The following is a 25,230-nucleotide window of genomic DNA, read 5'->3' on the forward strand; positions in this document are numbered from 1 at the left end:
GTTGCCCTGTGTTGCGCGAGTACAAAGTTGGAACTTGTGTGGAGCTAGTATTCTCCCAAAATGAAAGGCACTAATCTTGTACATTCTAGGAACCCTTGTTGTGCTCTACTAACAACCGTAGATCAGTTGGTCGGTGGGGATGGTCTTTCTCCGGATATCTCGGGAGGGAAAAGAAAGCTGAAGATGAGGAAAAAAGATGGATAAAAGAAAACCAAAAAGATGCAAAAGGAAAAGTTGTTGTCCCGATGGGGTGTGCTCGTAACTTTCCTGCCGATTGAACTTGTGGTGGGCTCAGCTCTGGCTCTCAGCTGCATGTGTGACCGGTACGGAATGCCGATAGTTGCTTACTAAGGCTCCGCCAACAGATTGCGGCGAGGAAAAGCGATCGAAGCCACATGGCCATCTTCCTCGATCAGAAGCGCCACCGGCTTGGTTGAGGCGGGCGCACGTGGTGGCACCCGAGGACACATGAAAAGAACTGGAGAAGACTGGAGAAGACCACGCCCATCGACTTGAATTTTAGTCTAAAATTAAGCCATAAAGATTATGTAAATATCATGTATTAATATTAAATACTAGACTTTACACTGATTTCATCGGCCTGATCGGTATCCAATAATTAGCATTTTATGCTGATCGACTGATCGGCTTTCATAATTTGCAGATCCGATCAATGACATCATTGATCGGCTCTGCAAAAGACATTGACTCCGCATCGCTTGACTCCGCATTGTTTATTTTTAGCCTTGTCCCGTGTCTTTTGACGTAGTACTGTAAATATCTGACGGCCAATAAAGTTATTTAAAAAAAAAAAACATGTCTGAGACAGACAACACGTAATGCCTGGCATTACTACAAGACAAATTTGCTCTTTCACGATTGCACGATGTCAGTCTAGTGCAATAAAAGCTTGCATTCCGATATCACCGCATCCCGTTTTTTATGATCATTGGGCTTTATCTTTATCAACTCAAATGCGACTGGATACACACGTTACCGTGGCGATGACAACAAGAGTGGATCGCACCGACTGTATTATAAGGACAAAATGGGGGAAAACGTGTGTTGGTAGTCAGGACAGGAGAGGACGTTCGTTTAAGGCTTGCTTGAGGTATGTTCACGTACTTTTAATACGATACGGCTCGCAAGCAGGCAACAAAAACGTTATGTAGCCTAGCAAGGTAGTGCTAGCGCTAACTGTTGTACGTAAACATGCCGCCGAACTGTCGAATCACGCTCTAAAGTTTCGGTGTGGGTGAAGTAATTTAATTACAATAAAGTAATTTAATTAGAGTAAGTTTGTACGCATTATTTCTGTCATGTTGTAATGTTGGTTTGACCTGATTGATTAGAATACACGATCTGACTAGAGCAGTGATTTCCAACCTTTATGGAGCCAAAGAACATATTTTAAAATTGAAAAATCTCCCGGCACACCAACAAACAAAAATCTCACAAATAGTGGATACATTAATTACTGTATGTACTTCCTGCCATCAAATAGAGGACCATTCATTTGTTCTGTCTGTCACTATGCCTCACTGGCATAAATAGATGAACAAAGATTATTGTAAATATATTTTTTGGAGCAATTAAGTACACGAGTATATACAGTAAATGAACAGGTCATTTAAATGGATACATTGCTCTTTGTGATCAGTGATCTTTTTTTTTAAACTCGCTGATCGCCCCCAAAAATCCTGATTGTGTAAAGCCTATAAAATACTCCCAGATTTGTACTCTTACCCATAGATCAAGCATATAGAATGATTGTTTCAACTTTAGTCTCTGCAATTCAACTGCTTATGGTTCAATGTAGCGGCACAACGGCGGAATGGTTAGCACACTACCTCACAGTTCTGAGGACCGTGGTTCAAATCCTGGCCCCGCCTGTGTGGAGTTTGCATGTTCTCCCTGTGCTTGCGTGGGTTTTCTCCGGGCACTCCGGTTTCCTCCCACATCCCAAAGACATGCACGGTAGATTAATTCATGATTCTAAATTGTCCGTAGGTGTGAATGTGAGTGCGAATGGTTGTTTGTTTATATGTGCCCTGCGATTGGCTGGCCACCAGTTCAGGGCGTACTACGCCTCTCGCCCGAAGATAGCTGGGAAAGGCTCCAGCACGCCCGCGACCCGAATGAGAAAAAGTGGTACACAAATGGATGGATGGTTCAATGCAACACTTCATACTGGTTTGCGTCAAATCAAGACAAACAGTTCTCAAAATCTCACAGCTGGACCTGTAAAGTTGACACAGTAACACAGACATCAAGGTATACATTTGGAATATTTCTGTTCATGAAATATCAAAACAGACATTCTATCTCCAGTTAACGAAACCCCGAATGGAAGTCTCAAACGCCAACGCCTGTGTCTCAGCAATTGTTCCCAGTGGGCATTTGGTGGCGCCTTGCATGCATGTTTTAATATTAAACAAATAGTTAATTGCTGTACAGCTTCTCACCCGCTAGAATTCTGTTGAACAAGCTGTTCAAAAACTCCACAGCAACCTCTCCTAGATGCTTCCATACCTCCACAGGAATGTCATCAAGAGCAACTGCCTTTCCATTTTTCATCCTGTTTCGTGCCTTTCTAACTTCCCCCTTATTAATCATTGCCACTTCCTGGTCCACCACACTTGGCTCCTCTACTCTTCCTTCTTTCTCATTTTCCAACAAAGAATATTTGTAACGTTCTCCCCAAAATAGGAAAGAGGGAGAAGTAAAAAGAGGTACCCAAACAAATTCAGACCAGCTCCTTAGCAAAACAGAGGGAGTCTCTAAAAAAAGAAGAGGTGAAAGGCAGGCGTTCTAGTCTTGACAAAGGAAAGAAACCTTAGCCTTGATATAAGAGGAAGCGAGGAGGTCCGTGAAACAGTTTGCTAGGGGGGGACCTCCTGCACATTTTGAGCTGGGTCAATGTCGGGTTCAGCAATTACTTTCATACGTAAGGAAAACCCCGAGGTGAGCCGGATTAGTGGGGCCTGTCAGGGCCGTCTACCGAATAATTTTAATTCAGCCAAGGGGTCCCAAATGTGGGAGAATTTGATCTCTCGCTAAATTGTCTAGAAAGGGAGCAATTTCCTATAGCCTGTTGTTTGTCAACACGTTAGCAATCTGTGTGTGAACATAAACCGTTAGGAACACAGACAACAGCGTGGTTATGGCCTGCCTATTTTGATTTAAAGCTGCACTACAAGCGTCAAGAACTAAAATGGCTACTTTTAGCATGTTCCTTAGCGACTAGGAATTGACTACCTTGTTAGCCATGCGTTGTCGTGTGGTGGAGATTGTGGACTGGAATTCCCGAAGTTGTGTCTCAATAGTACTAAGGCTACAAGCGTCACCGGTGGGGGGGGGCTGTGGATGCGTTTTATTTCGGTCGTTATGTTATCGGTTTGCAGCGGAGCAGCGCGTTCGGTTTTGACTGTGTTTTGGTTGAGCATCTGTGTTGGCGGACCTGGTGTAGCGAGGATGCTGTCATGGAGGTTAGACCTGCTTGACTGGTCCGGCCGGGGTCACTGTGTTGACCATCCTTCGTTTTGTGCATGGTGCATCGTGGGCGGATGCTTGTGTTGCCCACCCTTTCGGTCCGTGAGGCCACGAGCAGCTGTGAAGTGCGCTTCACGGAGGCGCAATAACAAAATCCACGATAATGCAAAGGAGTTGACACCACACAGAGGACGGACAAAAGTTAAGCTTGTACGGCGCGCAGGAAGGAAGAATTGAAAGAGTGGCGGCCGAGGCGAGCCACAGAAAGATCAAATGAAAAGCAGGCCCCTTCGACATCACCAGCACGGAAGGCATGCACATCACAAGTGGTCATTGCAGGTGCAACAGAAGAGTCGGGTCCTAGGCATTGCCTGGGAAATGAAAGGGTGGGTGGGATGGGCAAAATGGCACTGAGGTGCACTTTGCAAGGTGTAGAGAAGACGAAGACCTCGGGGTCAGAACAGACAATCACAGCAGGCTGGCCGGGCTCGGGCTGTTGTGGGTCTTGCTTCAAATTAGTCGCCAAGCTGCGGTTAATCTCAAGAATAGCATGTGCAGCGGTACCAAGTTCTCCGTTAATGGTTTTTGTGGGGTTGCGAAGGAGGATGTGAGCCTGTCGGGCTTGTCGCGTTCGAGTGAACAGGGTCGGGAGTCCCTTTTTATCGGCAAATGCTCAAAGTTTAGGCGCGCGTCATTATTTCTGTAGGTCAAACCAAAAATATTGTGATCCGACAGCTTTGTGTTGGTCTTTTTATGCTTAGCGAAGCCTTTAGCGGCTAGGTCGCGCAGTTGTGAGCTGGACAGCGTGCAAGGGCATGCTGCCACTCCCAAATGGTGTTTAACATTTGGGTGCATGTTTTCAGCAAATAGTCTTTTAAAATTTATGTCTTCTTCCATGTTGGGTTCATTTAGAAACCCGAAATATGCTTTGCCCCAAACGACAGGAGTAAGCTTGACCCCAGATGTAATGATATACACAACTCCCAAAATGTCCAACTCCCGTCTCGTCAGTCCATAGAATATTCTCCCCAATGCCTTGGGAATCATTCCAATGTTTTTTACAAAAGTAAGATGAGCTTTTATGTTGTTTTTGGCCAGCAGTGGTTTTCGTCTTGAAACTCTGCCACAGATGCCATTTTTGCCCAGTCACTTCCGTACTGTTAACCTTGAAGGTCCCCTTCCATCAACACAGCCGCATACCATCACAGATGCTGGCTTTTGAACTTTGCGTCCATAACAGTCCTGATGGTTCTTTTCCTCTTTGGCCCGGAGGACACGACGTCCACAATTTCCAAAAACAATTTGAAATGTGGACTTGTCGGACCACAGAACGCTTTTCCACTTTGCATTAGTCCATCTTAGATGAGCTCGGGCCCAGAGAAGCCGGCAGCGTTTCTGGGTGTTGTTGATAAATGGCTTTTCCTTTGCATAGTGGCGTTTTAAGTTGCACTTACGGATGTAGCGCCGAACTGTATTTACTGACATTGTTTTTCTGAAGTGTTCCTGAACCCAAGTGGTGATATCCTTTAAACGTTGATTTTTGATGCAGTGCCACTGAGGGATCGAAGGTCACGGGCATTCACTGTTGGCTTTCGGCCTTACCGCTTACATGCAGTGATTTCTCCAGATTCTCTGTACCTTTTGATGATATTATGGACCATAGATGATGAAATCCCTAAATTCCTTGCAATTGTACGTTGAGGAACATTGTCCTTAAACTGTTTGACTATTTTCTCACACACTTGTTCACAAAGAGGTGAACCTCGCCCCATATTTGCTTGTGAATGACTGAGCTATTTTATAAAGCTCCTTTTATACCCAATCATGGCACCCACCTGTTCCCAATTAGCCTGTTCACCTGTGGGATGTTCCAAACAAGTGTTTGATGAGCATTCCTCAACTTTCTCAGTATTTTTTGCCACGTCCCAGCTTGATATCACAAACTGATGGCCGAATATTCTCCTTCAGGATCTTCTGGAAAAGAGCAGAATTCATGGTCCCATCAATCACAGGAAGTCGTCCAGGTCCTGAAAAGGCGAAACAGCACCACACTACCACCACGTTTGACTGTTGGTATGATCCTTTTCTGAAATGCTGTGTTACATTGACCCCAGATGTAATGAGATACACAACTCCCAAAATGTCCAACTCTCGTCTCGTCAGTCCATAGAATATTTTCCCCAATGCCTTGGGAATCATTCCGATGTATTTTGTAAAAGTAAGACGAGCTTTTATGTTGTTTTTGGCCAGCAGTGGTTTTCGTCTTGGAACTCTGCCACAGATGCCATTTTTGTCCAGTCACTTCCGTACTGTTAACATTGAAGGTCCCCTTCCATCAATATTAAACCTTTCCCCATTTTATGCATAACATAGGTCAAAATGAGTCTCTGACCTGGTTTAGGTTTGACATCTATGCGGTTTGTCGATTGAATTCAAAAGACTATAAACGGCTTAAGGCTTGCAAAATAACCCGATCTGATTTCTGTGTGTTTGTGACGTAGAAAATTAAAAATCTTTCAAGTACCTCCCCTTTTTTATTGTTGGGACACGCTCGCTAATCTCAGGAAAAATGGGTGAGCGACAGCGTGACTTTATCTTGTGCAAAGCTTTGCATCACCTACCAAACTCAGAGGAGTTGAGGAATAAATGGTTTCAAACATTTTTGGGAGAAATTAATAAGCATTTTAGAACGAGAACTGTGCTGTGTTCAGGCCCATTGCCTTGGGGATGAGAAACATAAGCTTTCACACACAGAAGTGCATTGGTTGAGCGAGCGACCCAACCGGGCGCCGCCAAGTCATGCAAATACAGTATATAAAAGCATTACTATGTTGTGTTTTGCAAATAATAACTATATTTTTTTAAGTAACTGCGGATGAAATAGCGAAGCTTTTGCAGTCATTGTTATCGAAATATGCGTGAGCAAAGAGCACCTCACGCGGACCACAGAGTGAATGAGAGCCGAGCTGGAGTAGTAAATACTATCCCCCTCTCATTTTTTTCTGCCACGTCCTCTGTAGGAATTCGCTCCCTCCGTTCCTTGAAAAGGACACTTTCAGGACACAGCACGTGAGGCTGGAGGAGACCACCTCATCCACACACAGCATCAGCACTGGGGCAGCCCAAGGTTGTGTCCTCCCGCCACTGCTCTTCTCTTTCTACACGAATGAATGCACCTCAACGCACCCGGCTGTCAAACTCCTGAAGTTTGCAGATGACACCACAGTCATCGGCTTCATCAAAGACGGTGACGGGGCTGCATATCGACAGGAAGTGGAGCAGCTGGAGCTGTGGTGCAGCCAACACAACCTGCAGCTGAACACGCTCAAGACTGTAGAGATGATTGTGGACTTCAGGAGGCATCCTTCGCCACAGCTGCCCCCCACGCTGTCCAGCTGCCTTGTGTCAACCGTCGAGACCTTCAAATTCCTGGGAATTAGTCTCTCAGGACCTGAAGTGGGCGATCAACATCAGCTCCGTCCTCAAAAATGCCAAGCAGAATATGTACTTCCTGCGGCCTCTGAGAAAGCACAGCCTGCCACAGGAGCTGCTGAGGCAGTTCTACACAGCTGTCATCAAATCAGTCCTGTGTTCTTCCATCACAGTCTGGTTTGGTGCTGCTACAAAAAAGGACAAACTCTGACTGCAATGGACAATCAAAACTGCTGAAAAGATTGTCGGTACACCCCGACCGGTCACCAGCTCTTCCAGCTCCTTCCCCCAGGTAAGTGCTATCGATCAATGCAAACTAGAACTAGCAGACATTCCAACAGCTTCTTCCCTCTTGCAATCAACTTCTTAAACAGCTAACCTACAATTCCATTGCTACATGGTGCCAATTTCTTTTCTCTTGAGTTTTTTGTCACATTTCTGTCGGGCCAATTATACATACTCGTGCACTCACTGTCATAGTATCGCCACGCCGCACTATTTGCATATCTGTTGTTGACCAATATGGCCACTCATGCCAGAGTAGCATCTGCACCACTTGCACACTGACTGAGGAGTATCTGTAACATTTGCACAATCAACATTGTCCCAGATTATCGCGCTACTAGTCACTTTAAACTGCATACACTCCTTAAAGTCTCGGCGCCCTTTGCACAATGGTCATTGCACCGGACTATTGCTATATTAGTCAGTCAAACTGCTCTAAGTGCTAAAGGACTCTGCATCTTTTTGCACAATTGTCAAAAAAATAAAATAAAAAATTGGACTGGCATTACCAGATAACCAGCAACCCGTTATTGCTCAGTGTTTTTCTCAATGTCTTTATGTCTCAAAAGTGTTCTCTGTCAATTGTCTGTCTGTTGTCGTACTAGAGTGGCTCCAACTACCGGAGACAAATTCCTTGTGTGTTTTTTTGGACATACTTGGAAAATAAAGATGATTCAGATTCTGATTATAGCTACACTATGCATTTCTATCTTTATGATTTAAAAAAGTGATACTGTATGTGCAGTCTTTACAGGATCACCGTTCAAAGGAGTCACGTGACGTTGCCGTGAACCCTTGACCCCCAGAAGGTCGCTGAGATGCCGCAAAGGACCAATCAGAGCAATGTAGTCTTCCATATTTAAAGTAGGAATGTCAGCAATCCAGTCAGAGAAAAGCTTATATACATATCAAATATTAATGACAAATGATTAATGACCGGCTGTCTCAAATGCCAGGCGGAAAAGATCAACTAGAACAACTTGAAAAAGCATTTTCAACTCAAATTATCATGCAAACCCGATAAAAATTAAAAAGCAAAAAATGGGATGGGACCTATAACTGAGGCAAGAGAGGGCTGCAGTTCTTTAGATGTTGTCCTGGTTTCTTTCTGACCTCATGGATGAGTCGTCGCTGATCTCTTGGGGTAATTCCTGGGAAGGTTCACTCCTGGGAAGGCTCACCACTGTTCCATGTTTTCTACATTTGTGGATAATGGCTCTCACCATCATTCGCTGGAGTCTTAAGGCTTTTGAAATGGCTTTGTAACCCTTTCCAGGATGATACTGTAGATGTCAATTACTTTAATTTTCATCTGTTCTTGAATTTCTTTGAATTGTGGCATGTTGTTGCAGCTATTTGTGCTTTTTTTTTTTTTTTAACTTAATAAATAAAATTACCATTTAAAAAATACATTTACTATTTAGTAGTTATCTTTGCGTCACTGATGGTGTAGTGGTACACTCGCCTGACTTTGGTGCAGGCAGCGTGGGTTCAGTTCCCACTCAGTGACGATGTGAATGTGAATGTGAATGCGAATGTGCCCTGTGACTGACTGATGACCAGTTCAGGGTGTAGTCCGCCTTTCGCCCGAAGTCAGCTGGGATAGGCTCCAGCGTCCCGCGACCCTAACCAGGATAAGCGGTGTTGAAAATGGATGCATGGATAGTTATCTTTGCCTGATATTTATGTTTGTTTGATGATCTTAAGTGGGGAAACTGCAAAAAAATAATTTGAGAAGGTCGCAAATACTTTTTCACAACACTGTACATGCAAATACAATACATGGTTGACTAACAATTTCTTGAGATGTTCATTACTGTAACATCTTATCAATACACTGTTGGCTAACTTAGTAAAACAAAAAACTAAATTAAGTCTTTCAGTATCCAAATATGAGCATCATTTAAAGTTCTATTTAATACTGTTTTAAGCACAGCACCAATTAAATAATCAATATGGTAAACATTAGGAATAATTTTACTATTTTAAGAGTCACAATAATTAACATTACATTTAATTGAGCTTTTTGCCCTTTCATGAAGGGAACAAAATATTTATTGAACTGCTGCTTGTTGCAGCATTTTAGGTTTCTTTTTTCTGTTTTAAACATGACCAAGGGTTGATGATTGGTCGCTGGAGTGATTTGTGTTAGAGAGAAGGAAGGATTTCTGCTCAATGATAGAGCAATAAGTAGTGAGACATGACATTTATTATTCAGTCGGATAGTATACTGTACACGATAATAGCAGCACCCAAATTTGATGAGAAGATCGGGACCCTGTTAGACACTTTGGAATTTAAAAAATGGCCAAGTGTAACCTTTGGACTGATCACCACTAAATCACAGAATTAGATAAGAATTTTGGTTAACTTAATGTCACCTTTTAGCAAACATACAGATTAAACAGAATGACGGGTCATATTTTACAATAGTTTTTCAGCATCAACTCAAGATCTGTTCAAGGCAGTGTAATGTCACTGAATAGGAAAGTGATGTGGGAGAAGTAAAACTCCAGGCTCGTCTGTGAAGAACTAATGTTAAATATAAGACTTTACAGTATTCTGTGAGTTTACACAAATTTTCAATTGAAACAGTCACACAAGTAACAAAGAAAACTCTCAATTAATCAGTGTTACATTTATTTTGTAATCAACAAACGTAATGCAAAAGTATCCAGTACCGTGAAAAATTCATGTACACTGGACCCTCGCTATTCGTGGGAGATATGGACGGGGCGAATAGCGAATATCAGCAGATAATTGATACCCATTTATAATTGCACTTAAAAAAAAATAATAATTTAACCACAAAAAAAATCTTGAATAAGAGAGGATATACCGCCAATAAGTGTTTTCCATGAAAAATGGGGGTTGGGCCCTCAGCCCCACCCCACAAAAATACATTGAAAACAAATGCAAAAAAGAAATCCGAGAATATGTGGATCTGATGTGTTATACAGCAGTTGTGATCACCCATACATGCAGTCAGTGCATGTCAGAAATATAAACAGATAATTCTCTATCTCTAGTGTTTGACTTGTAGAAATAATACCACTGAAAGTATAAGTCTACAGTTACTGATTAACTGGCTGGAAAAAGTCCCTGTGGCTCATTTAGAATAATCAATATCTTTAATAACTGGTTCTCTGTTGAGATAGGTGGCCCAGTAAACAAGATTAAAGCTCCCAAATAGTACAGGAAACATGATGCGGGAAACGCGGTCAATCTTGCTGACACTGTTGAATGTTTTCTTGCTATGTTCAAGTTTCTTCTCTGAGGAGGGCTTGTTAGGATCACTGATGGCACACTTGGAAATTGTGGGTAACGTTGAGTCTTTAATTATATTAGGAGCATAGTTAGCCACAGCCACTGCATAGGCATTGTTCTTCTTCATCACAGATGATTCTTTTTTCTGCAGGGAAAATGCCATTGGATTAGACAATGGTGTAGTAAATATAGCATTAGTGCTTAGTGCTGTGGAAAAGTATATTCATAATTGTTCACAACATCTGGTAAACTTGTGGAGGATGTGGAGGAGCATATGATACGATGTTGACCACACAAAACAGGTTAGGTTCTTACTAAATCTGCAAATAGATTTGGCAAATTACACCAAATTTAAACAAGGTGTTGATTATTTTGTCTGTAATTTGACACCCTGTTCAGTTGTACCAGGTTGTTCGGGTTAATACAGGTTGAATGCAATCCGTTTCGAGATGCATAAAAAAAATTTCCCATACGAAATAATGTAAACAGAAATACTCCATATCAGTCCCCATCATTAAGTGCCTGAAAAGTTATTTTCGTGTTTCTAAATACATGAAATATTTTGGAAGACTGAGAAGATTTTGAATTGTTCAGATTTAGGGCTCTGTTTTCGTGACTAGCGCAAATCCGGTGCGGCGCGTTACGTAACTCTGAGTGGGCGGGTTAGACTGGGTACCGTAATTTCGCATGTATAATGCGCACCACCAAAGTTGACCTCAAAATTCTGGAAAACCCTTCCACCTATGTATAGTGCATTTTTACAATGCATGATTTTGCTTCTACCCATATGATCAAAACATGAAGTATTATCTGTATTTTGTTAGTTTTTTTTCAAATAATTATTCTGAAGTTAAGTACTTTATTTGAACACGTAATCCTTTGTTTTTAATTTAGTTGCTCTTATTTTGAAATTCACAGCCCAACTTTGATTTAGTAAATTGGAAAACACACAGTTGTACTCATATGTTTTTTTACCCAGGCAGAATTTGTAAGATGGGTACAATTCTTAAAAGAAAACATGAAGGACCAAGTGAAACACATTTCATTTAATTTTAATGGGATACAAATTAAACAGGTGGCACGGTGGAGGACTGGTTAGAGCGTCAGCCTCACAGTTCTGAGGACCCGGGTTCAATCCCTGGCCCCGCATGTGTGGAGTTTGCATGTTCTCCCCGTGCCTGCGTGGGTTTTCTCCGGGCACTCCGGTTTCCTCCCACATCCCAAAAACATGCATTAATTGGAGACTCTAAATTGCCCGTAGGCATGACTGTGAGTGCGAATGGTTGTTTGTTTCTATGTGCTCTGCGATTGGCTGGCAACCAGTTCAGGGCATACCCCGCCTCCTGCCCGATGACAGCTGGGATAGGCTCCAGCACGCCAGCGACCCTAGTGAGGAGAAGCGGCTCAGAAAATTGATTTTTTTTTTTAGATAGATTTTTTAGACTAATCTTTTTTACGTTGAGTGTTTCAGACGGTGTCCCCTCAGCGATCCGTGTGTGACTGGCACATTTAACTTTAATGGTATAACCTTATTAAAAACAGAATGAGCTGGTGAAAAATTGCTGGCAATTTAGGTTCGAACGAGCGTTTGTTTGTATACCCTCACCCCCAACTCCCATAGCGGCATTAGGCCAGTACGTGGATTTACAAAACATAATGATGATAATAATGATAATGTATTCAATGAATTGATTTCTACAATGATTAGGAAGAGGTTTGGATGGCCACTGTTGAAATAAATCTGTCATTCACCACAAATGTCTGAGAACCTCGCGTGTCAATCTGCCTGCATGTTCCCCGATCAGATCCAACAAAACCACATTTGAACCCCTACGCCAGAACTTAGAAGTGGTATGAGCAAGCATAATTTTAGACAGACTTTCTGTGCACCAAGCTCTCACTCCGAAAACAACCTCCAAGGGCACACCCTCGCTGGGCTGACACCACCCAGTTTGCCGCAGAGGGGTCTACCAATGAGCAGCGAGTCTTGCGCTTGCACAAAAATGAAGACGCATCACTGAAAATAGAGCTCTCAGTCACCAAATCATCACATGCTCCGGGCAGAAGCCAAAGGATACATCCTCGCTGCTCCGACACGCCCTTGGCGCAGACCCATCTGCTAAACAGGCAAACGCATGCAGCGAGCCTTGCGCTGGCACGAATATCAAGATGCGCACTTTTGTGCTCCAGCACACGTTGTGCAGTCTACGAAAAATAGAGCACATAGCGTTTATCTCTTTTTCACTCAGTTATCTCAGTTTTCATTTGTCTGGATTTTTTGGCCCGGGCTAAAAACTAGCCCAATGAGTAAGTGGGCTGCAACGTATACTTTCTTGTGTTAGTTGGCCCTCCACCACTATATTAGGACTGTGCGCTGTTTGTTCATCTGTGTCTAACCTTGTCCCATTTCTATCACTACAGTGTGCAGTTAGCCATCAAGTTATGCCTATAAACCCAAGAAATGCATCTTCTCTGAAATGTTAGCCCATGAGTGGAGCACGGTGCGAGCCGGTGGCGATTTGAACGGCTCCACTGTGAATTGGCCTGCTGCTAGTGGCTAGTAGCTATTCTCCTAGCCGCTAGTGGGCTCGCAGACCGGCGTTGGATCTGGCCAATGCTCCACAGCCTTGCTCCATGTGGCCCACGTAGATCCACACAACGGAAACCCTTAAGGATCTCGCGCAACGGGGGGTGCCCAACATGTCAGAGTCTCGCTCTGTGTTGTGTGTGGGTCCCCACATAACGACGACACTTAAGGGAAAATTAACTTTTTATTGAACACAGAGGAAAACGTTCCTCAGCCAGTAGTTGCCTACAGACACTTGAGCACATAGCGTGCGAAGGAAGGTATTTCCTTGAGAGGTTAAGGAATTATCTCCAGTGCCTTCAGTAGACACATCCACACAATCCTCCAGCTGGAGGGCAGGTTATATTTTTCATGATTTTGGAGCCTTATTTTAAATAGTTGCTGATTATTTTATTCATTCAAATTTGGCTGGCTTGGGAAACGACACTTCGCTGTGTTGTGTGAAATTTAAAAGACACTTTTTGGTTCCTTTACAGGTACTGTAAATATATCCATCCATCCATTTTCTGAGCCGCTTATCCTCACTAGGGTCGCAGGCGTGCTGGAGCCTATCCCAGCTGTCATCGGGCAGGAGGCGGGGTACACCCTGAACTGGTTGCCAGCCAATCGCAGGGCACATTTACACAGACAACCATTTGCACTCATAGTCACACCTACGGGCAATTTAGAGTCAACAATTTATGCATGTTTTTGGGATGTGGGAGGAAACCGGAGTGCCCGGAGAAAACCCACGCAGGCACGGGGAGAACATGCAAACTCCACACAGTCGGGGCCGGGGATTGAACCTGGGTCCTCAGAACTGTGAGGCTGACGCTCTAACCAGTCATCCACCGTGCCGCCACTGTAAATATATTCCACTATAATTAATTTCTAACTGTAATACAAAGAAATTAACTCCCCCATGTTTTATCTCCAATTGGATGTGGATGCAGTGTGGAAAATGCAGAGGAATATTACTGTTTGTGCTTCTGAGAGGGTGTCTTCATATTAGGAATATGCAACAATATTTTGTAGTGTACATTCTGTTCTTCCACTTGCAGACAGGATTGTGCAACAAATTTTATTTCTGTTTCTATGGTATCATCTTACTTTTACTGTTTTCCATCACTGTGGTGGCATCACCCCCACAAAAGGCCAAGCCAAAGAAAAAGCAAAACATTCTTTAACCCTAAGTTAATTGTTAAAATGCAACACTTAACTAAAGTCCTTGACCTTTTGTGCTTTATTTAAAAAAACAGACAGTATGGTGGATGAGTCTATCTCACAGTTTTGTGGTTAGGGGTTTTAATCTGTGCTCTGGCCTTCCAGTGTGGAGTTTATGTTATGTTCCCCCCATGCATGTATGGGTTTTCTCCTGGTAACCCTGCTTTCCTCCAACATTACTAAAACATGGATGTTAGGTTCGCCACTGTTCGAATGTTTTCTTCATTTCACAGGATGTGAGACGCATCTTCAAACAACAGAAGATTAACAAAGCAACAGGACCGGACCATGTGTCCCCATCCTGCCTCAAAGTCTGCGCGGACCAGCTCGCTCCAGTCTTCACTCAGATCTTTAACAGATCTTTGGAAATGTGCGAAGTTCCATCCTGCTTCAAACGCTCCACCATCATTCCAGTCCCCAAGAAACCTGCAATCTCTAGTCTGAATGACTACAGGCCTGTCGCTTTGACATCTGTGGTCATGAAGTCCTTTGAACGTCTCGTGCTGGACCACCTCAAGAGTGTCACAGGTCCCCTGCTGGACCCCCTGCAGTTTGCCTACCAAGCGAACAGGTCTGCGGATGATGCAGTCAACATGGGACTGCACTTCATCCTAGAACACCTCGACAGTGCAGGGACCTACGCGAGGATCCTGTTCGTGGACTTCAGCTCAGCGTTCAACACCATCATCCCTGAACTCCTTTCAACCAAGCTTCTCCAGCTCAGCGTCTCACCTGCCATCTGCCAGTGGATTTACAGCTTTCTGACGGGCAGGACACAGCAGGTCAGGCTGGGGGAGGCAACCTCATCCACACGCAGCATCAGCACTGGGGCGCCCCAAGGTTGTGTCCTCTCTCCGCTGCTCTTCTCTCTCTACACGAACGACTGCACCTCAGCGAACCCGACTGTCAAGCTCCTGAAGTTTGCAGATGACACCACTGTCATCGGCCTCATCAAGGACGGTGACGAGTCTGCATATCGACAGGAAGCGGAGCGGCTGGAGCTGTGGTGCGGGCGACACAACCTGGAGCTGAACACGCTCAAGACGGTAGAGATGATCGTGGACTTCAGGAGGCATCCTTCGCCACAGCTGCCCCTCACGTTGTCCAGCTGCCTTGTGTCAACCGTCGAGACCTTCAAGTTCCTGGGAATTACAGTCTCTCAGGACCTGAAGTGGACGATCAACATCAACTCCGTCCTCAAAAAGGCCCAGCAGAGGATGTACTTCCTGCGGCTTCTGAGAAAGCACGGCCTGCCACCGGAGCTGCTGAGACAGTTCTACACAGCGGTCATCGAATCGGTCCTGTGTTCTTCCATCACAGTCTGGTTTGGTGCTGCTACAAAAAAGGACAAGCTCCGACTGCAACGGACAATCAAAACTGCTGAAAGGATTGTCGGTAACCCCCTACCCACCATTGAGGACTTGCACGCTGCCAGAACTAAGACAAGGGCGTGCAAAATCCTCTCGGACCGTCTGCACCCCGGTCACCAGCTCTTCCAGCTCCTTCCCTCAGGTAGCCGCTACCGATCAACGCTAACTAGAACTAGTAGACATTCCAACAGCTTCTTCCCTCTTGCGATCAACTTCTTAAACACCTAACCTATAATTCCATTACAACAAGCTGGCAATTTTTTGACTTGAGTTCGTTGTCACATTTCTGTGGGGCCAATTATTTATTACTTGTGCACTCACTGTAGTTGTCTCGCCATGCTGCACTATTTGCATATACTGGCCACTCATGCCAGAGTAGCATCTGCTCCATTTGCACACTGATTGAGGAGTATCTGTAACATTTGCACAACCGACATTGTCCCAGATGATCGCACTACTTGTCACTTTAAACCGCATACACTCCTTGAAGTCTCAGCGCCCTTTGCACAATGGTCATTGCACCGGACTATTGCAATATTAGTCGTTCGAACTGCTCTAAGTGCTAGAGGACTCTGCATCTTTTTGCACAATTGTTTTTTGTCAATGTCTTTATGTCCCCAAAGTGTTCTGTAAATTGACTGTTTGTTGTACTAGAGCGGCTCCAACTACCGGAGACAAATTCCTTGTGTGTTTTGGACATACTTGGCAAATAAAGATGATTCTGATTCTGATTCTGATTCATTTGTGGATAATGGCCTCACCGTGGTTCGCTGAAGTCTTGAAGCTTTAGAAATGGCTTTGTAACTCTTTCTCGACAGACAGATTTGGATCACGGCTGTTTGCTGCAGCTACATAAAATCTTTTGGGTGATTTTATATTGTCAGACAGTCCAAAGTCAGCTGGCAAAGGCTCCAGATCACCTGCGACCCGAATGAGAGTAAGCGGTACAGAAAATGGATGGATTTTTGGGGCCCCCTATTTTGGCGATTTCACTGTATTTTGAAACATCGTCACGCCTAAACATAGTTTAGGCGTTCACTATTGGGTGTCAGACCTCATAGTAACTTACTGTCATGAGCTATGCCCTGCAGTTCCTTTGTTGGAGCTTGGGTGGTGCTTTGCGACTGTCTCCCTCTCTTTCCCTTCCCAGTAATCAGCACCACCTGTTGTCAATCAGCCTTCATCATCACCGGCATTTAAGCGTGCCAGATCCAGGACTCCACTGCCAGAGTATTAACGTCCACCCGTGGTACACCGGCTCTCGCATGTAAGCTACGCCAGTTCTTGCAATTGTTCTGACCTACATGTTCTTCCTCGTCCTCAGTGCCCCTTCCTTGCTCCCCGCCTCGCTTATCCCTCCAATCACGCCGACAAGCCCTTCCACCTGCTCATGCCACCGCCTCCCGCACGTCCCCTGTCTCGACGGTCTGCCATTATGCCTCAGAGGTCCAACTCCGAATCCCTTCTCAATAAACCATTCTCCACAAACTTCTTCAGCCTCCGCCTGCTTCTGGGTCCAGTTAAAATTTATACAATTGTATCATGACAGAATACTCTGGCCATCATGGACCCAGCAACCCCGGAGGCACTAAGAGAAGCACTCACTCTCCAAGGTGGCCACATAGGAAGACAGGAAAAAGTTCACCATGAGATCATGGACTCATTTAACACTCTCACTCAACAAGTATCCCTCCTTTCTTCCCAAATGCAGTCCGACCACCCTCCCTTGAGTACTCCTTCCGAGCCTGCAGCCTCCAATCCATCCCGCCTCCCGTACGAAGAAACTCATGTCCCTCCGCCCGAGCCCTAATCCGGGGATTTAGGTGCATTCCGCCAATTCCTCTTAAATTGCTCCCGTGTTTTAAATCTGCAACCGTTATGATACCCGACTGATCAAGCCAAAGTAGCATTCGTCACCTATCTCCTACACGGAAAAGCAGCGAAATGGGCAACCGCGTTATGGCACAACTCTTCCCCGGTACTCGCGTCATTTAACTCCTTTCCCGCCAAACTTAAAAAAGTCTTTGATCACTCCGTTCAGGGCAGGGAAGCCACTCGACACCTCCTTACGCTCACTCAGGGCTCTAGTTCAGTGGCTTCTTACTCGGTGGAATTCAGAATTCTTGGGGGTGAATGCCGGTGGGATGACGCAGCACTAAGGGGTATCTTTTTAAAAGGGCTTTCGGAGAAGCTCAAGGACGATCTCGCAGCCCGGGACGAGCCCTCCTCACTCAACGCTCTTATTTTGTTATCCTTCCGCTTGGACAACTGTTTACGAGAAAGAGCACAAGAGAGGGGGGTCAGAACACGTATAATTGTATCCTCCGCGGGCACTGCACCGTGAGCACCTCAGCCGCATTCTGAACACCTGACCACCTCCTCACTGCAACAAATGAGCCCATGCAACTGAGACTCCGTTAGTCCTGGGAATTCCCTGGCTCAGAAAGCACAACCCCGCCATAGACTGGACTCACCTATCAATCACTAGGTGGAGTCCTCACCGCCATTCGCACTGTCTGCTTTCTGCCATGCCACCCTTCAGCAAACCTCAACCACCTGCCACACCAGTCGACCTCTCCCAGGTGCCGGAAGAATATCATGATCTCTCCCCTGTTTTCAGTAAGTATCTTGCCATTTCAATACCCCCCCACCGGCCTTATGACTGCGCGATCGATCTTTTGTCAGGAGCCCCTCTCCCCTCCAGCCGTCTCTTCAACCTTTTCCGCCCTGAGAAAAAGGCTATGGAGGACTATATGAGTGACTTCTAGACTTATTCGGCCTTCTTGTTCTCCAGTGGTCTCGTTGAGAAGAAAGTTACCACTCTCCGCCCCTGCATCGATTTCTGTGGACTCAATGAAATCCCCGTAAAGAACCAATCTCCACTACCCCTCATTGACCCCTCATTTGAACCCCTCTGTGACACCCAGATATTCACCTAATTGGACCTAAACAATGCCTACCATCTCATCCGCATCAGAGAGGGGATGAATGGAAAACTGCTTTCAATACCCTCCTCGGACACTTCGAATACCTGGTCATGCCACTTGGATTAACCAACGCCCCCGCCGTTTTCCAAACCTTCATTAATGACGTCCTCCGTGATATGTTGAACCGGTTTGTTTCGTCTACTTAGACGACATTCTCATTTTCTTCAGCTCTCCCGAAGAACACCACCATCATGTCCGCCAAGTCCTCCAGCGTCTCCTTGAGAACCGCCTCTATGTTAAACCTGAATAATGGGAATTCCACCTCTCCTCCGTACACTTCCTTGGCTGTATCATTGCCAAAGGACAGTTACACCCAGACCCAGCTAAGATCCAAGCAGTGGCTCACTCCCACACCGCAAAGAACTACGTTTCCTGGGATTCACCAATTTCTATCATCCGCAATTAGAGTGGCTATTCCTCTCACGAGCCTTAGCTCCACCAGTTCTCCAATCCAGTGGACCCCAGCTGCATCCCAAGCCTTCGACCAGCTAAAAAACCTGTTCACCAGTGCTCCCATCCTGCGACACCCTGACCCCTCCCTCCAGTTCGTGGTGGAGGTTGACGCCTCGGACACTGGGGCAGGGGCCGTTCTCTCACAGCGGGACCCCACTTCCTAGAAACTATAGCCATGTGCTTTTTCTTCCTGTTGTCTGTCACCTGCTGAAATGAATTATAACATTGGTAATTGAGAGCTGGTGGCCATCCTCTGGGCATTGGAGGAGTGTCGGCATTGGCTGCAGGGGACTGATTCGCCGTTTGTCATTTGGACAGATCACAAAAACCTTGCCTACCTCCGTTCCGCCAAACGTCTAAACCCCCGACAAGCTCGATGGGCCCTCTTCCTGATCTGATTTAACTTCAGCCTCTCCTTCCGCCCTGGTTCCCGCAACAGCAAGCCTGACACCCTTTCTCGCATGTACTCATCCCCCTCCAGCCCTGCAGAACATGAATCCATCCTCCCTTCCTCCTGCTTCCTTGGGGCAGCCACCTGGGAGATCAAGTTAAAGATGCTCAGAAGACTCACCCGGATCCCCAGACCGGAACTCCTAATCGACTGTTCGTACACGATTCCGCATGATCTGACGTCCTTCAGTGGCCACAATTCAAAACTCACCTGTAATCCTGGAATCACCCGCACCATCCAATTCGTACAACAAAACTTCTGGTGGCCCAGCCTGGTGAAAGACACACGGGAGTTTGTCCAAGCCTGCTCCGTCCGTGCCTGAGGGAAGACTTCACATCTGCCCCCAAGCTGCGCCCCTTACCTATCCCGAGCAGCCCTTGGTGCCACATCGCCTTGGACTTCGTTACCGGCCTACCTCCCTTTGAAGGTAATTCTTCCTATTATTGATTGGTACTCCAAATATGACAATTACATACCCCTCCCCAAGCTACCCTCTGCCTTTGAAACTGCTAACCTTGTCAATCACGTCTTCAAACTCCACAGAATTCCCATCGACATCGTCGCGGACCGCGGTCCTCAGTTCTATTCCCAAGTATGGAAGGAGTTCTGTAAAGCGGTGGGTGCAGCAGCCAGCCTGTCTTCCGGACACCATCCACAGTCCAACGGCCAGACAGAGCAGGCAAATCAGTCCCTAGAATCGTACCTTCGCTGCGTTGCCGCAAGCAACCCCGCCTCCTGGAGCACATTCCTCCTCTGGATTGAATATGACCACAATTCCCTCACCAGCTCCGCCACTGGTATGTCTCCTTTCATGGCCTATTATGGTTTCCAACCTCTGTTGTTTAGGGAACATGAGTATAGGGTTGCGGTTCCCACGGTGAGGGATCACCTGCGAAGGGTCCAATCCATTTGGAAGGACGTCACAGCGGCTTTAACTCGGTTTACTGAGACGAATAAATGGCTCGCGGACCTTTGTCGCTCCCCCACACCTGAGTCCGTTGAGAGGGAGCTACTGCCATGAGCTATGCCCTGTGGTTCCTTTGTTGAAGCTTGGGTGGTGCTTTGCGCTCCTCTGGCCCTCTCTCCCTCTCTCTCTCTCTCTCTCTCTCTTCCCAGTAACCAGCACCACCTTGGCCGCGCACATGTTGTCAATCAGCCTTCATCATCACCAGCATTTAAGCCTGCCAGATCCAGGACTCCACTGCCAGAGTATCAACGTCCATCGGTGGTACACCGGCTCTCAATTCGCACGTAAGCTACACCAGTTCTCGCAATTATTCTAACCGCCATGTTCTTCCTCATCCTCAGTGCTCCTTCCATGCCCTCAGCCTCGCTGATCCCTCCAACCACGCCGTCAAGCTCTTCCACCTGCTCACGCCAACGCCTCCCGCACGTCCCCTGTCTCGACGGTCTGCCATTAGGCCTCAGAGGTCCAACTCCGAATCCCTTCTCAATAAACCATTCTCCACAAACTTCTTCATCCTCCATCTGCTTCTGGGTTCAGTCAAAATTGATACAATTGTATCGTGACAATTACCATAGAACATTGGCCTCCATAAAGCCATTGATAAAAATAAAAGAAATAATAAAACATGTCAAAAGGAACACTTAGTGTGTGGCAGTTGTACCTTGTCAGTGACGATACTCTTTCCATCCCAGGCCCAGCCTCGCTTGGTGAAGTAGTTGACAGTGGCAAATTCAATAAGCGCAGAGAAGACAAAAGCGTAGCACACAGCTATGAACCAGTCCATCGCTGTCGCATAGGCCACTTTGGGCAGTGAATTACGGGCACTAATACTTAACGTGGTCATTGTGAGCACTGTGGTTACACCTGGAATGAGAAAACAAAATTTGTAATTGCCCTTAAGAATCAATGTATAGTATCTATTCCATAAATTAAATAGGACCATAAGTTTATATCCATGGTGAATTTTAGCTCCAAAGACACAATCAATCACAATCATTGTGCGTGGATGTGTGTTAATACACAATATACAGCATAGTAGTTATAGAATAGTATTATTAGAGTAGCAATAGATTGAAATTACTTTATAAAGTGAGATAACAAATTTTTTTTTTTTTTTTCCCCCAGTATTAATGCCGATTGTTTCCATTGCTAAGATCCAATCATTGGAAGGTCCCCTTCAATTAGAATCCATCCATCCATCCATCTATTTTCTGTACCGCTTATCCTCACTAGGGTCACGGGCGTGCCGGCGCCTATTTCAGGTAACTCTGGGCGAGAGGCGGGGTACACCCTGAACTGGTCGCCAGCGAATCGCAGGGCACATATAAACAAACAACCATTCACACACACATTCACACCTCCAGGCAATTTAGAGTCTTCAACTGACCTACCATGCAAGTTTTTTGGGAGAAAACCGGAGTACCCGGAGAAAACTCACACAGGCACGGGGAGAACATGCAAACTCCACACAGGCAAGGCCGGATTTGAACCTGGGTCCACGGCTTGGGCTCTGGTACCAGTCCTCTTGAGAAGGGTTGGACTCTCTGGAGTTGCCCACAGTGAGAGGCGCCGAGCAAGTGTGGGTATACTTATTGCCCCACGGCTCGGCGACTTGTACATTGGGGTTCACCCTGGTGGACGAAAGGGTAGCCTCCCTCCGCCTTCAGGTGGTGGGACAGGTCCTGACTGTTGTTTGTTTCTATGCACCAAACAGCAGTTCAGAGTACCCATCGTTTTTGGAGTCCTTTGAGGGAGTGCTGGAGCGCGCTCCCGCTGGGGACTCCATCGCTGTGCTGGGGGACTTCAATGCTCACGTGGGCAATGACAGTGAGACCTGGAAGGGTGTGATTGGGAGGAACGGCCCCACCGATCGGAACCCGAGTGGCGTTCTGTTATTGGACTTCTGTGCTCATCACGGATTGTCCATAACAAACACCATGTTCAAGCATAAGGGTGTCCACACATGCACTTGGCACCAGCACACCATAAGTCGCAGTTCAATGATTGAATTTATGGCCGCATGTCTTGGACACTCTCTTGAAGAGAGGGGTGGAGCTTTGGTGGTGATCAGCTTTCAACTGATCACCACCTGGTGGCGAGTTGGCTCCGATGGTGGGGGAAGATGCCGGTATTGTGCAGTACGTATTGTGAGGGTCTGCTGGGAATGCCTGCCAGAATCCCCTATCAGAACGAGTTTCAAATTCCACCTCCTGCAGAACTTCACCCACGTCTCGTGAGAAGCGGGGGACATTGAATCAGAGTGGACCATGTTCCGCGCCTCCATTGCCGAACGGAGCTGTGGCCGTAAGGTAGTTGGTACCTGTCGTGGCGGCAATCCCTGAACCCGTTGGTGAACACCAGCGGTGAGGGATGCCGTCAAGCTTAAGAAGGAGTCCTATCGGACCTCCTCAATTCCACGACACGCCTTCCCATGAGGAAGCAGAGTCTGGGGTCTCTGAGGCGGGCTCTCCTATCTCTGGGGTCTACACACTCGGCAGGGTCCTCGAGGATGCATGAGAGTTCGCCCAACCAGTCTATATGTGTTTTGTGGACTTGGAGAATGCGTTCAACCGTTTCTCTCGGGGAGTCCCGTGGGGGATGCTTCGGGAGTATGGGGTGCCGAACGGGCTGTTCGATCCCTGTATGACCAGTGTCAGAGTTTGGGCCGCATTGCTGGAAGTAAGTGGGACTCGTTTCCGGTGAGGGTTAGACTCCACCAAGGCTGCCCTTTGTCACCTATTCTGTTCATAACTTTTATGGATAGAATTTCTAGGCGCAGCCGAAGCGTAGAGGGGGTCCGGTTTGGTGGCCTCAGTATTGCATCTCTGCTTTTTGCAGATGATGTGGTTCTGTTGGCTTCATCAAGCCATTGAAAGGATTGTCGGTACCTCCCTACCCACCATTGAGGACTTGCACGCTGCCAGAACTAAGACAAGGGCGTGCAAAATCCTCTCGGACCCTCCGCACCCCGGTCACCAGCTCTTCCAGCTCCTTCCCTCAGGTAGGCGCTACCGATCAATGCAAACTAGAACTAGTAGACATTTCAACAGCTTCTTCCCTCTTGCGATCAACTTCTTAAACACCTAACCTATAATTCCATTACAATAAGCTGGCAATTTTTTGACTTGAGTTCGTTGTCACATTTCTGTGGGGCCAATTATGTATTACTCGTGCACTCACTGTAGTTGTCTCGCCATGCTGCACTATTTGCATATACTGGCCACTCATGCCAGAGTAGCATCTGCTCCATTTGCACACTGATTGAGGAGTATCTGTAACATTTGCACAACCAACATTGTCCCAGATGATCGCACTACTCGTCACTTTAAACCGCATACACTCCTTGAAGTCTCAGCGCCCTTTGCACAATGGTCATTGCACCGGACTATTGCAATATTAGTCATTCGAACTGCTCTAAGTGCTAGAGGACTCTGCATCTTTTTGCACAATTGTTTTTTGTCAATGTCTTTATGTCTCCAAAGTGTTCTGTAAATTGACTGTCTGTTGTACTAGAGCGGCTCCAACTACCGGAGACAAATTCCTTGTGTGTTTTGGACATACTTGGCAAATAAAGATGATTCTGATTCTGATTCTGATCTCCAACTCTCACTGGAGCAGTTTACAGCCGAGTGTGAAACGGCTGGGATGAGAATCAGCACCTCCAAATCTGAGCCCATGGTCCTCAGTCGGACAAGGGTGGAGTGCCCTCTCCGGGTCGGGGATGAGCTCCTGCCCCAAGTGGAGGAGTTCAAATATCTCGGGGTCTTGTTCACAAGTGAGGGATGAATGGAACGGGAGATTGACAGGAAAACCAGTGCAGCGTCTGCAGTGATGTGGATTTTGTATCGGTCCAGTGGTTAAGATGGAGCTAAGCTGAAAGGCTAAGCTCTCAATTTAACGGTCGATCTACATTCCTACCCTCACCTATGGTCACGAGCTGTGGGTCATGACCGAAAGAACAAGATCCCGGATACAAGGGGCCGAAATGAATTTCCTTCGCAGGGTGTCCGGGCTCTCCCTTAGTGAGAAGCTTGGTCATCAGGGAGGGGCTCAGAGTAGAGCCGCTGCTCCTTCGCATTGAGAGGAGCCAGATGAGGTGCCTCCTGGACGCCTCCCTGGTGAGGTGTTCCGGGCATATCGTACCGGGAGGAGTCCCCGGGGACGACCCAGGACACGCTAAAAAGACTCTCGACTTGCCTGGGAATGCCTCAGGATCCCCTCTGAAGAGCTGGAGGAAGTGGCTGGGGAGAGGGAAGTCTGGGCTTCCCTGCTAAAGCTAAAGCTACCCCGCGACCTGACCTCGGATAAGCAGAACAAAATGGATGGATATATATACACTATAAAGTACTCGCTCACCTGTCTTGACTCACATATGAATTTAAGTGACATTCCAGTCTTAATCCATAGGGTTCAATATGACCTTGGTCCACCCTTTAGAGCTATAACAGCTTCAACTCTTCTGGGAAGGCTGTCCACAAGGTTTAGGAGTGTGTTTATGTGATTTTTTTTTTTACCATTCTTCCAGAAGCGCATTTGTGAGGTCACACACTGATCTTGGACAAGAAGGTCTGGCACTCACTCTCCACTCTAATGCATCCCCAAGGTGTGCTATCGGGTTGAGGTCAGGGCTCTGTGCAGGCCAGTCAATTTCATCCAAACCAGACTCTGTCATCCATGTCTTTATGGACCTTGCTTTGTACAGTGGCGCACAATCATGTTGGAAGAGGAAGGGGCCA

General features: G+C 46.3%; 1 protein-coding gene across 4 annotated transcripts in view; it reads right to left on the minus strand.

The window, feature by feature from the left end:
- gabra2a (gamma-aminobutyric acid type A receptor subunit alpha2a) overlaps positions 1-25,230 on the minus strand; it is a 96,112-nt gene that overhangs the window by 13,780 nt on the left and 57,102 nt on the right. For 3 of the 4 annotated variants that reach the window (XM_061695849.1, XM_061695848.1, XM_061695850.1), the window contains 2 exons: positions 21,156-21,358; positions 9,839-10,621 (listed from right to left, as the gene is read on the minus strand). In XM_061695849.1, coding sequence (XP_061551833.1) covers positions 10,319-10,621; positions 21,156-21,358 — 506 coding nt within the window. In that variant the 3' untranslated portion in view covers positions 9,839-10,318. Of the gene's footprint in view, positions 1-9,838; positions 10,622-21,155; positions 21,359-25,230 lie in introns of those variants that run through there. The other variant, XM_061695852.1, reaches the window with a different exon arrangement.

Source organism: Phycodurus eques, chromosome 14 (assembly GCF_024500275.1).
Source record: "Phycodurus eques isolate BA_2022a chromosome 14, UOR_Pequ_1.1, whole genome shotgun sequence".
NCBI lineage: Eukaryota > Metazoa > Chordata > Actinopteri > Syngnathiformes > Syngnathidae > Phycodurus > Phycodurus eques.